This window comes from Rhinolophus ferrumequinum (assembly GCF_004115265.2).
Source record: "Rhinolophus ferrumequinum isolate MPI-CBG mRhiFer1 chromosome 5 unlocalized genomic scaffold, mRhiFer1_v1.p scaffold_110_arrow_ctg1, whole genome shotgun sequence".
Classification (NCBI taxonomy): domain Eukaryota; kingdom Metazoa; phylum Chordata; class Mammalia; order Chiroptera; family Rhinolophidae; genus Rhinolophus; species Rhinolophus ferrumequinum.
Window position 1 is genome coordinate 4303878 of NW_022680355.1, and position 16635 is coordinate 4320512.

General features: G+C 37.8%; 1 protein-coding gene across 4 annotated transcripts in view; it reads right to left on the reverse strand.

Moving 5' to 3' along the window:
- The window catches only part of NSUN6 (NOP2/Sun RNA methyltransferase 6), a 55400-nt gene that overhangs the window by 10108 nt on the left and 28657 nt on the right, over window positions 1–16635 (reverse strand). For all 4 annotated transcript variants that reach the window (XM_033100605.1, XM_033100606.1, XM_033100604.1 and 1 more), the window contains 4 exons: window positions 13879–13960; window positions 10984–11103; window positions 6140–6284; window positions 728–876 (listed from right to left, as the gene is read on the reverse strand). In XM_033100605.1, the coding sequence (XP_032956496.1) occupies window positions 728–876; window positions 6140–6284; window positions 10984–11103; window positions 13879–13960 (496 nt within the window). The remainder of the gene's footprint in view (window positions 1–727; window positions 877–6139; window positions 6285–10983; window positions 11104–13878; window positions 13961–16635) is intronic.

Below are 16635 nucleotides of genomic sequence, written 5' to 3' on the forward strand. Positions count from 1 at the left end.
GCAACCCTATTTAAAAGAGTAAATTGTTTTATATCTAATTCTCTACATCAACTAGAAAACAATCCAGTGACTTTTTAAAGATAAAGCAGAATGTTTGAAATGCATTGCATCTCAGTGAAGAAGTTCTACTACTGCATGTAATGAAACAGTGAGTCGCCATAAAGGAAAGCTCCCTGTATTTAAAACCAGGTCTTCTCTGTCCTTTTTTGTGTGGTAAAACATTCATAACAAATTTACCATTTTAACCGTGTTTAAGTGTACAATTCAGTGGCATTAAGTACATTCACATTGTTGGGCAACCATCTCCAGATTTTCATTATCCCTAACAAACTCTGTATCCATCATTAAAGAGTAACTCCCCATTCTTTCATACCTCCAGCCCCTGATAACCTCTAGTCTCTATGAATTTGCCTCTTCTAGTTACTGTATATAAATGGAATCATACAATATTATCTTTTGGTGTCTGGCTTATATATCACTTAGCATAACGTTTTCAAAGTTCATCCACGTTGTAGCGTGTGTCCGAATTTTATTCCTTTTTAAGGCTGAATAATAGTCCATTGTATGTATGTACCACATTTCATTTATTCATTTATCCATTGATGGACACTTGAGTTGTTTCCAGATTTTTGTTCTTATGAATAACGCTATGAACACTGCTTTTAGTCTTTTAAACATCAAACTAATGAAGGCCAACTTTCTTCCACAGCAAAGTATCATCACCTACCACAGTGAAGAGTTTTCGCTGTAATGGTTGATATGACGTCACTTCCTTCAAAGTCCACGCACAAGCCATGTTTGGTCTCTGTCCCATTCCACTGCAGGGTGCGTCAAGAAGAATTCGGTCAAAAGACTCTGGTAAGAATGGAGGTTCTCCTATAAAGAGAATTATAAACATATCTGCTATCTGCCTTACTCGTTTAGAGTAAAAACTCCTGACACAGCAGTGATCAGGAATTTAAAATCATAATCTGGGATAGAAAGTACAGAAAAACAATTCTTCCTTCAATGAAGTAGCTGGGAAACTAATTCTGACTTAAATTTAATATAGATCTGCCTTTGGAAAAAGGTGAAAAATGGGATTATGTATGCTATTGATATAGTGTATACCAAGGCCTAATCAAACGAGACCTTGTATTCCTAATGTCAGAAGCCAAAATTGATCAGAGCTAGGACCTGGCATGAACTCCAGTCATCCTGAGAGCCGACACTTCCCTTGGGAATTCCTACCACACACAGCACCTGAAAAGGAGAGTTGTCCGGTTCTAGTCAATGATTCTGTGGTTCCTCAGTCTCCTCGCTCTGGCCCATCGGCAAGGCTCTCAATCCAACCTTCCACAGGTTTCCCTTTGCAGTCACCTGAATAATTTCCCCATTCCAACATCTGATCTATTTAGTGTTACTGGACAAAGTCATGCAACCGAACAGTGTGCTTATATATGTACGCTTAACTGCAAGCAAGACATCGGTGTTAACTGCTTGTGTGCAAAGCTAGTTCATTTCTTACAGTACTCAATGTTCTGCATCTCACACCAAGATAACCTCTCCGTTTCTCTGGTAGCAAAACTGTTAGACACAAGCTCTGACCGATTTAATTAACTCATCTCCATCTATCTCCATCTTGATTTTCTTACCTCTTGTCTCAGAAGAAGTATCTTCTCAACATGAACGATTATTAAGGTTTTTGATACATACTGATACATCCTCATGAAAGATATACCAATTTACACTTCCATTATCATGGAGTGTGTTTGTCTTCCCAAAATCCTCATCAAAGTTGATAATTACTGGCCATTTGTATTCTTTTCTTTATATGGTCTCATTCTTTGTTTTTGCCTTTTTCTCTGAGATTCTTATTTTTTCCTTATTAATTAGCAGAGCTTTGTACATTAAGGACGTTAGTCTCTCCTCTATTAAATATTTTACAAATGTTTCCCACAATTTGTCATTTGCATGAGTTTTGGCTTTTTACATATATAATTGTTAAATATTAAATATATCCTTTTCCTTGTTGAGTTTCGCCTTTGCTTTCATGCTTTAAAATCTTCCCCACTGTGAAATCAGATAAGTGTTCTTCTATATCTGCTTCTAGTTATTTTCATGGCTTTTTTACAGTAAACTTCATCCGTCTTGAAATAACTTTTGTGTGCATCCTTTCCCCCGACACTCCAAAAAATTTTGTCTCACCTACTATTGATTAATGCATTCTTTCCTCCAGGTTTGAAATACTTCTTTTATCATATACCACCACATTCTTGTGTATATCGGAACCTATTTCAAGGGCTTTTGTTTTCCTCCAAATAGGCTAGATATTAAGCTATACTTTCCGAGCTGTCAATCTACCCTTCTCCACTCTGCTGCGTGATGCTCAGGTGGGAATTATGAACTACAGTTCTCCTTTGCTTGCTGGCTTCCTCTTAAGATTCACCAAAAGGAGGCAGAGGAGATGAGAGACAAGAGGAGTGGAGAATGATCCCGTTTGCTTGCTGTTCCTGTCAAGAGTGTCCCAGCCACAGCCCTTTACTTTGGCAGCTGCAGTTCCCAGCTTTGTCCATTAAGTGTCAGTATGGAGTGGACAGAACGCCTCCGTCAGAGGCCTAAGAGCCAGCTCCAAAATGCTGCCCACTCTGAGTCCTCAGGGACAGGCCTGAGCCCACACCAACTAGGAGCAGTCCCTTCCTTAGATTCTGAATGCTGGCTCCCTGGAGCCTCTCTTCTAAGCTTTTCGGTGTTGATAAGCGAAACTCCTCCCTTTGTTTCTCCGCCTACAGGGGTGGAAGCTGCTTTCTGCAGTTATTAGTTCTAGGTTTCCTGTGCCTTTCCAGCTCTCCAACATCTATTTAACTGATTCCTTATGCTATTTATTTATACTAAATTCTCTCTATTGAAATACTTGTATAGTTTTATTTTTAATCCTGTGCCAGAGGAATTCCCCTACAACACAGCTCTCAACAAGTTATTTATTCCTCTGACAAAATAAAACCCCAAACTATTATTAATTCCACAGCTACCTAAGACTATGAAATAAACTCCTTAGATTAACAAAGACCAGTAACAAATAACAATCTGGCCTCATCTACTTCTCCAGCTGCATTTCTTAGTACTCTCCCATACTCACCAATGTTTAAAAAAATAAAACAAAAACAAAAAACAGAACAGCACTTTGTTACCCAAAGATGCATGAACCTTCCCATTTCTCTGCCTCTGCTAATTCCCTTTACTTTAGATGCCCTCTGCACTCATTTCCATTTGTCAAAATGCCACCTACTCTTTCAAGCCCAACAAATGACACCTCCTCCTGTAAACTCTTTTCTTATTGTCCCTATGACAAGTAATCATTGCTGACTTCTCATAGCACTTTCTATCTTTTGGATGTATGCAAGGTCTGACAAGTAAGTTTGCAAACACATCCTAGAAAAAATGCTACATATCTTATTGCTGAATATCACTAAGGTCACTTTCGAAAGTACTTCCCTTGAGAAGCTAGGCACCAATGCCAGCGTCTAGTCCACCCTTGAAAGCAACTTTGGAACTCTTTTTCTGGAATGGCCATCAGAGTTGTCGCTGTATTACCCTTGATGTCCTGAATGGCATCAAAATGTCTTCTTTCAATATTTCCTTTATCTTCGGGTAAAGAAAGAAGTCACTGGAGTCCAGATCAGGTGAGTAAGGAGGGTGTTCCAATACGGTTATTTGTTTACTGGCTAAAAACTCCCTCATAGACAGTGCTATGTTAGCTGGTGCATCTTCGCGATGCAAGAGCCATGAATTGATGGCGAAAAGTTCAGGTCCTCTAACTTCTTCATGCAGCCTTTTCAGCACTTCCAAATAGTAAACTTGGTTAACTGTTTGTCCCCTTGGTACAAATTCATAATGAATAATCCCCCTGATATCAAAAAAACGTTAGCAACATCGTTGCAACAAGTTCACAAAGTTAATTGTCAGACCTCATATACCATGCTCATGGATAGGAAGAATTCTTATCGTTTAAATGTCCATACTACAAGGCAATCCATAAGTTCAATGCAATCCCTATCAAAATACTGATGGCATTTTTCAAAGAACTACAACAAATAATCCTAAAATTTATATGGAACCACAAAGACTCAGAATAGCCACAGCAATCTTGAGAAAGAAGAAAAAAAAATTGGCGGTATTATGTTACCTAATATCAAAACTACACTACAAGGCTATGGTAATCAAAACAGCATGGGGCTGGCATAAAAACAGACACATAGATCAATGAACAGAATAGAGAGCCCAGAAATAAGCATAGGCCTATACAGTCAATTAATTCAAAGATATGTAAAAATTGGTGACCTAACAATTTTAGTAAAGTGATAATTGTGGATTATATTGAGCTGTGTACCATATACTAGTCATTTTTACAAACAGCTTGTAGACAGGCAAACTACTACGGTTACAAAGAATTTTTTCTCTGTGGTATTTGTGAATGAAAAAAAGGGGCCACATACTAAACCTGAAGAGCTCAGGGGAGGCCCGCATGGCAGGCCCTACAAATTCAGAGACCGAAATTAACCACAGAGGATGAATGGTCTGAACACAAACATTCCTAATTCAAAGCGGATCATGGCCAGTAGTCACATCCTTGGCCTGTAGTTTCCTTGACACAGGTCAATCTTTAAGTGAGCTTGTCTATTGTCTTTTTGCATCTAAGATAATATACCCTTAGAATGTCAAAGTAATCCCTTTTTCTGGACCTCTCAGGGCACAACCCTCCCCACCAGAGCAGGAAACTACAGAATCCCTCCTTGTTGTTCTTGTCCCTTGATTACCATCTCTAGGTGCTGTGAAATGCTAACTATTAACTATCCTGTACCCACCAACGTAAAGGAAGTATCTGTCTCTCCAATTTACTTCTTATCCAATCCCAGAGATTTCCCCACTCTGCTTTCTCCCACCCCCTTAATCTACCACCAATGGATTTCATGTAAGCCTCTTCCTTTGATTTTAATGCATAATGTAAGTTGCAAAACTGCCATTTTCCCAATCCATTGAGATTTTGCTTCCTGGCAATTGTCATCAGTTTGGCTCAAATAAACTCTTATAAGCTTTCTCTTAAGGCTGGAATTTTTTTTTGTCGACATTAAAAAAGAAACCACAGGTCCAAAATGGTGTCATCTGGTGCTAAAAGCCCATGACATAAACCAAGATTTAATACTCAATCTAACTGCAGCTTCAGCCTCTTTCAGGAATGTCTTACTTAGTCCACCAGTCTGGAATTTTCTGGTCAAGCATCTGCAAGGTAATCTGTCCCATGGGCCCTCTCTATCCCCCATGGAAAGAAGAGGCAATCTGCATAATAAAAATCCTTCCTGTTCTCCCAGCCCCCCAGGAAAAGGTATCCTTTCACTTCTTTTGTCTCTAGTTCCCTTGCCCCACACTTCTTCCTATAAAACCCTTTCTTTTGCACAACCCTTCAGAGAGTGTTTCTAGTTGCTAGATGGGATGTTGCCCAATTTGTGAATCACTTGATACAACCAAGTTAGATCCTCAAATGTACACGGCTGAATTTTGTGTTTTAACAATGGCAACCTATATGATCTGTAAGGGGGTGAGAAATCAAAACCATGTCCTCAGCTTTTTAAAAGTCATCTTTAATCCAAACTGACTTTAATCAATAAACATTCTAGGAAAACTAATGCCAACTAGTTCAATAAAATATGGAAGTTCCCTGAGTATTTCAGGAAATCAAATCAAAACAAAGCGACAGAGATAGAAAAAGAAAGACAGAGTGACTTAACAAACGCAACATTTTATTTCAAAATAAGATCCGCGGCAGTTTTTCCTCCCTTCCCAGTTCCACAGCTCCATTCCTCAAGAAAAATGAAGAAAACAACCAAAATAACTCAGGAATCATAAAACTGAAAGGCTCAGAACGTTCTGAGATGCAATATGAAATTTAAAAAAAATATGTTAGGAACAAAGTATGTGACCAAGTCTTGGGGGTTTGACTTATATTATTTAAAACTTGATATTCGGGGATAAGATAAAAAACAAAATGATTATCTATTATTGATCCACGTCAAAGTTTCAAGGTCCTATAGATATTTGGGGGCTAGAATAGCAGCAAATCTACTTGCTTATAAAAACCTTTAAAAGATAAAATTTAACTCACCTTCTGTGTCCTTAACCGTATCGAGTTTAACAGCCTTTGTTCCATCAAAGCAAAACGCCCTAATGGAATTCAGTCCCAACAGTAAAGCATTCTGCTTTATTTTTTTTACTTTGTTCGCTATTTTATCGAGTGCTATTACTTCTCCCTAAAAAAATAAATAAAAATGATAAAGTATAAATCCAAAGCAATTAAATTACTGAAATTTATTAATGAGAAAATTATTAATGAGAAAAACAAACTATGATCTTCCTCACTTTCTTCCTACCCCAGTTTAAAGCTGAATTCATTGACCAAATGTATATTGAATTTATATCAAATACTAAGTCTTTCCTTTTAAAAAACACATTTTGCCAGATAATTTTCTTAAAATGCCCAGCTAGCTACTTTTAATCAATAAAACTCAAAACCAAAAATAGAACTGGCAATCCTCTAGAGAAACTTGAAAACATGCATTGGAGGGAAATGTTAAAAACCACCCATTTGATATGCCTTGCTCACCTCTGAAAGAGCATCTGTCTTCTTGTACTCTGAGACACACATAAATATTACTAGTAAAATCAATCCTCATCTCAGTATTTTCTGAGCTACACACATAAAATTCATGTGAATTTGGACAACTAAAGACAGAAAAATATAAGCCAGTATATCAGAGCAAAATGTTCTGAACTGGTATAAAAAGTAGTTGAAAAATAATTTTATATGGTAATACCTCAATTAAGTCAAAATCGATAAAACAAGAAGTCATTTTTGAGTGCATTGTGACATTCATGTATTTTAAAACATACTATGAAATGACATTGTAGAGATGGTGAAACTAACCGTTTGATGTATTTTCTTGCTTTTATTCCTTTTGCATACACTGTCCTTGTGTGATATACAAGGTCAGGTTGACTATTAAGTTCGCGAACTTTGTTGCAACAATGTTGCTGACCTTTTTTGATATCAGAGGGATGACTCATTATGAATTTGTACTAACTGGACAGTTAACCAAGTTTACTATTTGGAAGTGCTGAAAAGGCTACGTGAAGAAGTTAGATGACCTGAACTTTTCACCAACAATTCATGGCTCTTGCATCACAACAATGCACCAGCTCACATGGCACTGTCTGTGAGGGAGTTTTTAGCCAGTAAACAAATAACTGTATTGGAACACCCTCCCTACTCACCTGATCTGGCCCCCAATGACTTCTTTCTTTACCCGAAGATAAAGGAAATATTGAAAGGAAGACATTTTGATGACATTTGGGACATCAAGGGTAATACAACGACAGCTCTGATGGCCATTCCAGAAAAAGAGTTCCAAAATTGCTTTTGAAGGGTAGACTGGGTGCTGGCGTTGGTGCATAGCCTCCCAAGGGGTGTACTTCGAAGGTGATCATAGTGATATTCAGCAATGAGGTATGTAGCACTTTTTCTTGGATGAGTTCACGAACTTAATTGTCCGATACTGTATTTATGGTACCAGATGGGTAATAGGTTTAATGGGGTGATCACATTGTAAGTTATATAAATGTCTCATCACTATTTGTACACCTAAAACTAATATAATATTGCATATCAACTGTAATTGAAAATGAAAAGTAAGTGGATCACCTGATAAAGTTTCTTATCAGGTACTTCGGGGAGCACAGATAGTATATCTCCTACCAAGTAACTTAGCTAGAGTAGAAGGGCGTTGCTAAGCCCTGTGGAGGTGTTCTTCTATGCCAGCAAAGTCTTACAGCTCAAGTACCTAATATTTTCTTTATAAATTAGTACCGTAAAGAAAGCTGCTGAGTTTGCTAGCTGCCTAAGAATTACTACCGCTGTGTGAATCTGAGCTAATTTAGAAAAGTCTGAACGGATCCACTGCCCTCACTCTGACTGTCCTTGCTATGCTCTTTACCCAGCGTAGATTCCATGGTGTGTTACAATCACTCCCTTATAAACATCCTCAACTAGCATGCTTCTGTGTCTTGCGTTTAACATGACAAAACTGCAGCGGTAGTTAAATCCAGTTCTTCACCAATGTCATGTTTACCCTCATGTAGCTAAAAAGTACATCACTATCCCAACTAATCTTGTTTTGAATTCACGACCACTGTATTCATGGGGGCCTTAGCGCAGCCTGGAATTCCTACGGCGTGTCCATAGCTCATTCTCACTCCCATTTTCCTTGATTAGTATTTCATACCTTCTCAAAACTGTCACCACCTCCTCTCCCACCCCCACCTCATCTGATGACCTTGCTTCCTGTTTCACTGAGAAAACTGGAACTAGAAGAGAACTCCCTGTGTCTTTCCATGTCTACCAAACCACCAACACTTGCACTCAACGTACTCGGCCTTCCCTCCTATTTCCATGAATGAACTCTCATGCTACCATCTAAAGCCACTCATGTATCAATTCCTATCCCATCTCACCTACTCAAAGACGTTCCCCAAATTTTCCCTGTTCCCTCTGGTGTTACCAATCTCCTCCTTTAATGTATATCTTTCTTATTAGCATACAAACATTGTTATTTCCCTCATCTTTAAGGGAAAAAAACCTCCCTGACTTTGCCTCCAACTACTGCCCCATTTCTCTACTGTCCTGTGAAAACAAACCCTGCCCACTAAAAGAACTGTCTTGATTCACTTTCTTTGATTGCTCTCATTCTCAATGCAAGTAAGCATTTCCACTCATAAAACTGTTCATGACAAAGTCACCAATTACCTACAGGGTGCTAAATACCGTAGGAGCTCCCAGTTCTCATCTTACGCGGGCTAGCCACATGTGACACAGCTGACCTTTCCATCAGCTTTCAATCTGTTTCTACATATGGCTTCCAGGGTATCACACTCCTCTGGTTTACTTCCTACATCACTAGCCATTCCTGCTCATTGGATGTCGCATACAGCACCCATGAGTCTCAGTCTTCTGGCCTCTTCTACTTTCTATTGCCACTCACATCAGTTTATATTACATATTATCTTATGTTGATGACTTCCGAATTTATATTTCCAATCCAGACATCTCTCCTGTACTCTAGACTCAACTATGCAATTGTCTGTTCAACATCATCTCTTGATCGTGTTAATACACTTACTTTAATATATGAAAAACCAAATTCCTGATCTTTCCCTGCAAAACTTGCTCCTCCCATAGTCATCCCTATCCAGCAACTCTTTCCAGTTCCTCAGTCCAAACACCTTAGGAGTCACCCTTGAGTGTGCTTATTTTCATAACCCATATCCAATCTATCAACAACTTCTAACAGCTCCACCTTAAAAACACATCCAGAATTTGATCGCTTCTTACCTCCTCCAATGACTTTTCCCTGAATTACCGTCTCCTAACCGGTCTCTCTACTTATACCCTTGCCCTTATACTCTTACAGCTTGTTTTTAATGCAGTGGCCAAAACGATCTGAAATAATAAGTAGGTTTATGTCATTCTTCTGCTCTAAACCTCCAATGACTTCCTATCACTCGAGGAAAACTGAAGTCCTGTCAGACCCTGCAGAGCTGCTCTACCCCAGCACCCCCACTCCCTATCCATCCTACCCCTCTGCTATCTTTTCCTCCTACTCTCCTCCTCACTTAGTCTATTCCAGCAAAACTGCGGAGGTTCCTCAGACAAGTCAGGTACCTTCCAACCTGAGAGCGTTTACATTTACTATTTCCTCTAACTAGAACATTCTTTCCACAGACCTACATATGATTCATCACCGTTAAGTCTTTCCTCAAATACCATCTTCACAGTGTGTCTCTCACTGTCCACCCTATTTAAAACTGCAAGCTCACTCTCCCTCTCCTTGATAATCCCAATTCCCCTAATTCTCCTTCATTTTTCACCATGGGCCATATCAGTCATATGTGCCTTATCTTTTACTCATATGTTTGTTACCTGTCTCTTCTTACTGGCATGTAAGCTCCATGAGGAAGAGAATTTTGGTCACTGTGATTTATTGCTCTAACCCCAGTACTTGGCACATAGTAAATACTAACTAAATATTTATTTAATCAATCAATCGTTTAAAATTTGATTCCCCATCAAGGAAACTATTGTAGACTAAGATACTAGTATGTTAAATATTTTAGGAACCATTTAGTTTTACAGAATTTGAAACAAATGGAAAAGATAATATTAACTGGCCATATCCTTCTTGAGTTGAAGAATCTTAAAGTATAGAGTGATTACAAGGTCACACTGAGTTTTGAATACAGATTAAAACTAGCCCATAATGAACGAAAATACATTGGCAAATACGCATACATAAGAAAAAACACTAAAACCTGAGCTAAACTTATACAAGGACATAACATACCATATTTTGTGACAACGAAACAGACTTTATAGTTAAGCCAGATCATAAGATTTTTATGAAACCCAAGATAAGAATACACACACCTATATATTCAAACATTCAAATGTGTGTGTGTATGTGTGTGTGTGTGTTTAGGAATGTATTAGGTTGATGCAAAAATAATTGCTGTTTTTGCAATTCTTTTTCACCTTTTAAAGTGAATTACTTTTGCACCAACCTAAATTAATTTTTAATAGCAGAATTTATTTTAATAATTTAAAGTGTTCTAATTAACAAAATAAAAAGATTTTTAAATGTTTCACTTAAGTTTAATTTTATGAAGAAAAAATTCTATAAATGTATTAGCAAATTTGAGAGGTACTGAGATAGTCCACACAAGTGATAATCGTCTGCTCAACTTAATATGTGATGACTGACATCGCTGAACAGTCTTCACTTTGGTTGAAACTGAAATAAATCAGACTGTGAATTTCTCTATGATGTTTCCTAAGTTACGTGTACTTCCACCGAAATATGAAATACATTGAGAGTAGTTTTGCTGTGAAGCTACACTCACCTGATCATGCATCAGTGCTGCAATGTGTGTTGTTTTGCCTCCAGGTGCTGCACACATATCTAAAATCCTCTCTCCAGGCTGAGGATCCAGAACATGAGTTACTACAGTAGATGGCAAATTCTGTAAGAGGGAAAAAAAAAACATGTGTGTATATGTATGTGTATGTGTGTGTGTGTGTGTGTGTATATATATATATATATATATATATTTATCAATCATCATCGATGCTAAATCATTTTAAATTTCAGAATCAGAGAACGTAAAGAAACTTTTGGAAGTAATCCAGTACCGCATCTCCTGCCAAGAGTACATTTTTGGTAAATATACTGGTGTCAGGAATTTCGCAAATTCCTAGAGTGTCCTATAAACTCACAGGACATTCACATACACACATGCATGATGTATTTCCCCAATCAATGCAGCAAAAAACAAACAAACATATTGTCCTTTCTCAATTGTGTGGTTCTCAATATTTTAGAGGCTAGAGACCCCTTAGAAATATGAGAAAGCTCAGGATCTCTTTCCAGAAAAATGTACAAAATTTTGCAATTTCAGCTGCTTAACCATCTAACTCCCATTTGAAAATTCCAGTTTTATGCTGCTAATGCTACTCAAAGGCATGTATGGGTTCCTATCTTCCCACTACCACACTTCAGTAGGAGAAAAGTAAAACATGAAAACATCTTAGCTATTTCTAATAGATACCTAGAAATATGAGATTATATAACCTAAATATACCTTTATAGCAATAAGTTACATTAAATCTTTATTAGCATTAATTATATAAAGACTACTACAGGATGACAGTCAGCCTTAAATAAAATAGAATACCACAAAGTAATTAATTTTTTTTAAATACTTGGCCAGAAAGAAGAAGAGACCCACAAGCATAGATCTATTTATTTTTAAAGTTTAAATGTTTCAATTCATTCTCACACCAAAACACTTACATGCGTTAGTAGACCCTCAAGAACTGTGAGATTACAATGTTCTCAAGTGAATCCAAGATCACCACTTGGAAACAATAAATCAGTGGTGAGAAAGGAGACACAAACAAGAAAGTTTTCACTCTCTCGGTGGATATAGGAAGCATTAAAATCAAGGCAAACAGTGCAGGCACCTGAAAAGCAGTGCCTCCACACTAAATACTAAAAACAGCTTCACATGTCACAGACAGTTTCTCTCACCGGTCTAGTCTATTCCAAAAATATTTTAAAACTGAACTCTAATATGAAAACACTAACACACATATATGGCTAATCTAGAGACAATTGATTATGCTTAACTCCTAATAAAGAGTAATGTACTGGTAAAAGATGACAGTTCCAATCAAATATAAGTAACACATTAAAAACCTTCTGGTTGAAATTACGAAACAGTCCAAGTGAAGCAGCTTCGCTAAGTATTTAAATGACAGTTTTCTTGAAACAATTTAGTCTACTATCTTTCTCTACAGTATTTCACAATCCTGGCTACACAACACAATCACCTAGTCATTTTTTTTAATGTTCAGAAATAGAACCATCATAAAATTTTTATGGGTCCACAAAAGACCCCAAATAGCCAAAGCAATCTGGAGAAAAAGAACAAAGCTGCATTGTGCTCTATGATTTCCAACTCTATTACAAAGTTCCAGTGATTAAAACAGTATGTCACTAGCTTACAAATAGACAGAGGCCAATGGAGCAGAACAGAGAGCCCAGAAATAAATCCATGCATATTCAGTCAATTAATTTACAACAAAGGAGCCAAAAAATATAAAAAGGGGAAGGTACAGTCTGTTCAATAAATGATGTTGGGAAAACTGGACGGCCACATGCAGAAGAATGAAACTAGACCACTAACTTACATCATACACAAAAATCAACTGAAAATGGATTCCAGACTTCAACGTAAGACTTTAAACCATAAAACTCCTAGAAGAAAACATAGGCAGTGAGCTCCTTGACATAGGTCTTGGCAATGATTTTTTGAATCTGACCCCAAAAATAAAACAACAAAAGAAAAAATAAGTGAGACTACATCAAACAAAACAGTTTCTGGAGCCTTCCGGTCAAGATGGTGGAGTAGCTAAACAACGTGCTCACATCTTCCCATGACCACATCAAAATCTAACTAAATTACAGAACCGTCATTGAGAACCATCTGAAGACTAGCTGAACAGAATCCCCAAAACTTAGAATATATAGAAGTCACATCAAGACTAGTAGGAGGAGCTGGTCACACGCCTACGGTGTGGTGGAAGAAACGGGAGGGATATATCAGCTGCTGAGCCCCCCTCAGAGGAGTGAGGGGTCCCAGCCCCATGCCGAGCTCCCCAATACTTCATTAACTTGGGTAACCCTGTTGAAGAATCCTAACAGATCTACCTTTGATATCTTCTTATATCGGGCGTTATCACAACAATGGTAATAATACCACCTAACCAGACTGGAACAAATCCAATTAGTTAATGTACACACAAGTGCTTCATAAAGTGAACAAGGCAAAACAAATTACTCATTATATTACAGCAATTAACAACCACCTGACAAAAACCTGTTAGTAGTGAATCATTTGACTCTTACTTAAAATTACAAATAAATACCTGTAAGTGCAGGAAATGCACTCATTACTTACAGATTAAATATTTTGAGAAGGAAAGCAACAATTATAATAAGCTTTATACTAAAGCACCTTGGGCAAAAAGGTTAAAAAATAGTTAAAAATTAATTGAGAAATAGAAAAGAATGTCTACAAGATTTTTTCTTACTGCTTAACCAAAGGTAGATCAGAAAATATATAAACAGACCACAAAAATATGTTAACAGAAATTTTAAAAAAACCTTAGATTTCAAATAATTCACTAAAGTATGTTTTAATGTCACTACATATTTTACTTTTACAAATACTTACCTGTAAAAATAAGTAGCCAGGCAGTACATTGTCAAAAGAAGGGCTGAGATATACCGGTTCTGTCATTCTTATGCCTATACCTCTGAAAAGTAGGAAATCTAATGTTAGTCTGTATAAATTCCACAAAGTCCACTTCTGGGAATATACTCAGGAAGCATGTCAAATATCAGATGCTCAGCCTTTTTAAAACGTTTTTACTCGACACAGAAATACGTAGAATAGTCCTGTGAATTGTTTCTCAATTTTTACCTGCTGTAAGCCATTAGGAAAACTAAACAGGATGAAGTTACATCAATTTTTCATTTGGGCACAAATGAATTTGAGATTTGAACAGACTAAAGAAGCAAAGATCATCTGAGTCGTTCTTTATTGATTCATCCTTATCTTTCTGGTTACAGATTTTTGACTGTTAGCTTTTCCAATCAACAAACAATTCAGTTTGTAAGGCACTGTGCTAGGTACTTGTATGGAAGATAAACATATACTAAGCAATGACAAACATGCTACACTGCTCTCATCTCTTTAGAGAATAACGGCCTGGTACTACTGACACAATCCTCAAGATGGTCTTTTCCACCTTTGTCCCATGTTATGAGTGGCAGTGGAACTGATCAGAATAGGAAAGGCCAGGATCCAGGTAGATAGTGACCCAGAAAAACGAAAAATCAAACTCTGGGAGAGGTTGTCAGAGACTATCAAAGCGGAGAGAAAGCACACAAATACTGTTAAAGAAAGTCTGGTGTATCGGGCTACTCCAGATGGGGCAAGAAAAAGAAGAAATCAACATAGACTTCTGGGGATTAGAGGGACACAGAAAAAAGTACAGTCTTATCAAAAAGAATAAGAATCAGGACTTAAACCAAGCACAAAGATACAAGCAAAGAGTGTCCGAGTAGGGAAAACAAGAACTGAATCCTCAGATACAGAATGCTAGACAAGTTCATAACTTATGAACTCATCTATGCAGAGAAGCGTCTATCCAGATGGTTTGTACCACTTGATGTAGGCAGGTGGGCTAATTTTATTCATAACACTTCTGACACCAAATGTGTGGGTTTTTCTTTCTCATACCAACCAATTCTCCGTACACCAACTGGGTGGGTGTCCTACAATTCAATTCAATTCTGACATTATCAGAAGTTATCCCCAGACTTCACACTTTCAAGGACTCGGAGCAACACTGGCCTCACTTCAGATGCAAGCTGCACATCCCAGGTTGCCACCTGTACTTCTGACCATGGTTATGAATTTGAGGATTCTTATAACTCTCTCCTCAGGTTCAATAATTTGTTAGAACAACTCACAGAACTCAGGAAAACACTTTACTGTTACCTGCTTATTATGAAAGACACAACTCAAAAATAGCCAAAAGGAAGAGATTCACACAACAAGGGGATGGGAGAGAGACATGGAACTTCCATGCACTCTGCCAGCATACCACCTTTCCAGTATCCAGATGTGTTCACCAACCCGGAAGCTCTCCAAACCCCATTGATTAGGGGTTTCTATGGAGGCATCATGGTTGATTAAATCACTGGCTACTGGTGATTAACTCAATCTCCCTAGAGGTCAGGGTGTGGGACTGAAAGTTGCCACCCTAGTGACGTCATAAAAATGGCAGTATGAGGTGAGCCTCTTGAAATCTCCCCTGGAATTTACAACAAACTGAACTATACCTCCACAAAGGACTCCCTGCGCAGCAGACAGGCAAGACTAAGAGGCACTACTGAAATCACCTAAACTGGTAACGCCAATTGCACTAGCAGGGGAGGAGGGAAAAGAAAAGTGCAGAGATGTGGCCACGCTGGCGCAGGACACTGACCTGGCTCAGTGCTCCGAGCTCGCTGCATCCCAGAACTACCGCAACTGCGCGAGAGGGAAGAACTCGGATGGCTAGGGCTCCACTTATGGCCCACAGGGCTGAGGGGGCAGCATATAACACGGCTGAACCCAACGCTCACAGCAGAGACCTTGGAGCAAAAGGAAGGCTGAAAACAGTGATACTAACAGAACTAAAGGGAGAAATAGACCAAAACACAATTATAGTAGGGGACCTAAATACATCATTGACAGCTATGGATAGATCATCCAAACAGAAAATAAAGAAATAGCAACCCTAAATGACACATTAGATGAAATGGACATAATTGACATTTATAGAGCACTTCATCCTACAACATCAGATTATACATTTTTTTCTAGTGTACATGGAACATTCTCAAGGGCAGACCATATGGTGGGACATAAAACTAGCCTCAGCAAATTTAAGAAGATTGAAATCATACCAAGCATATTCTCTGATCACAAGGCTCTGAAATTGGATATCAACTGCAAAAAGAAAGCAGGAAAAACCACAACTACGTGCAGATCAAACAACATACTTTTAAAGAACGACGGGTCAAAGAAGAAATAAAAAGAGAGATCAAAAGACGCATAGAAACAAATGAGAATGAAAATATATCCTACCAAAATTTTGGGGATGCAGCGAAAGCAGCTTTAAGAGGGAAATTTATATTATTACAGGCCTATCTCAAGAAACAAGAAAAATCCCAAATAAATAACCTCACGTTACACCTTGAAGAACTAGAAAAAGAAGAACAAATGAAACCCAAGGTCAGCACAAGAAAGGAAATAATAAAAATCAGAGCAGAACTAAATGAAATAGAGAACAAAAAGACAATAGAAAATATTAACGTGACAAAGAGCTGGTGTTTTGAAAAGATTAATAAAATTGACAAACCCTTGGCTAGACTCACT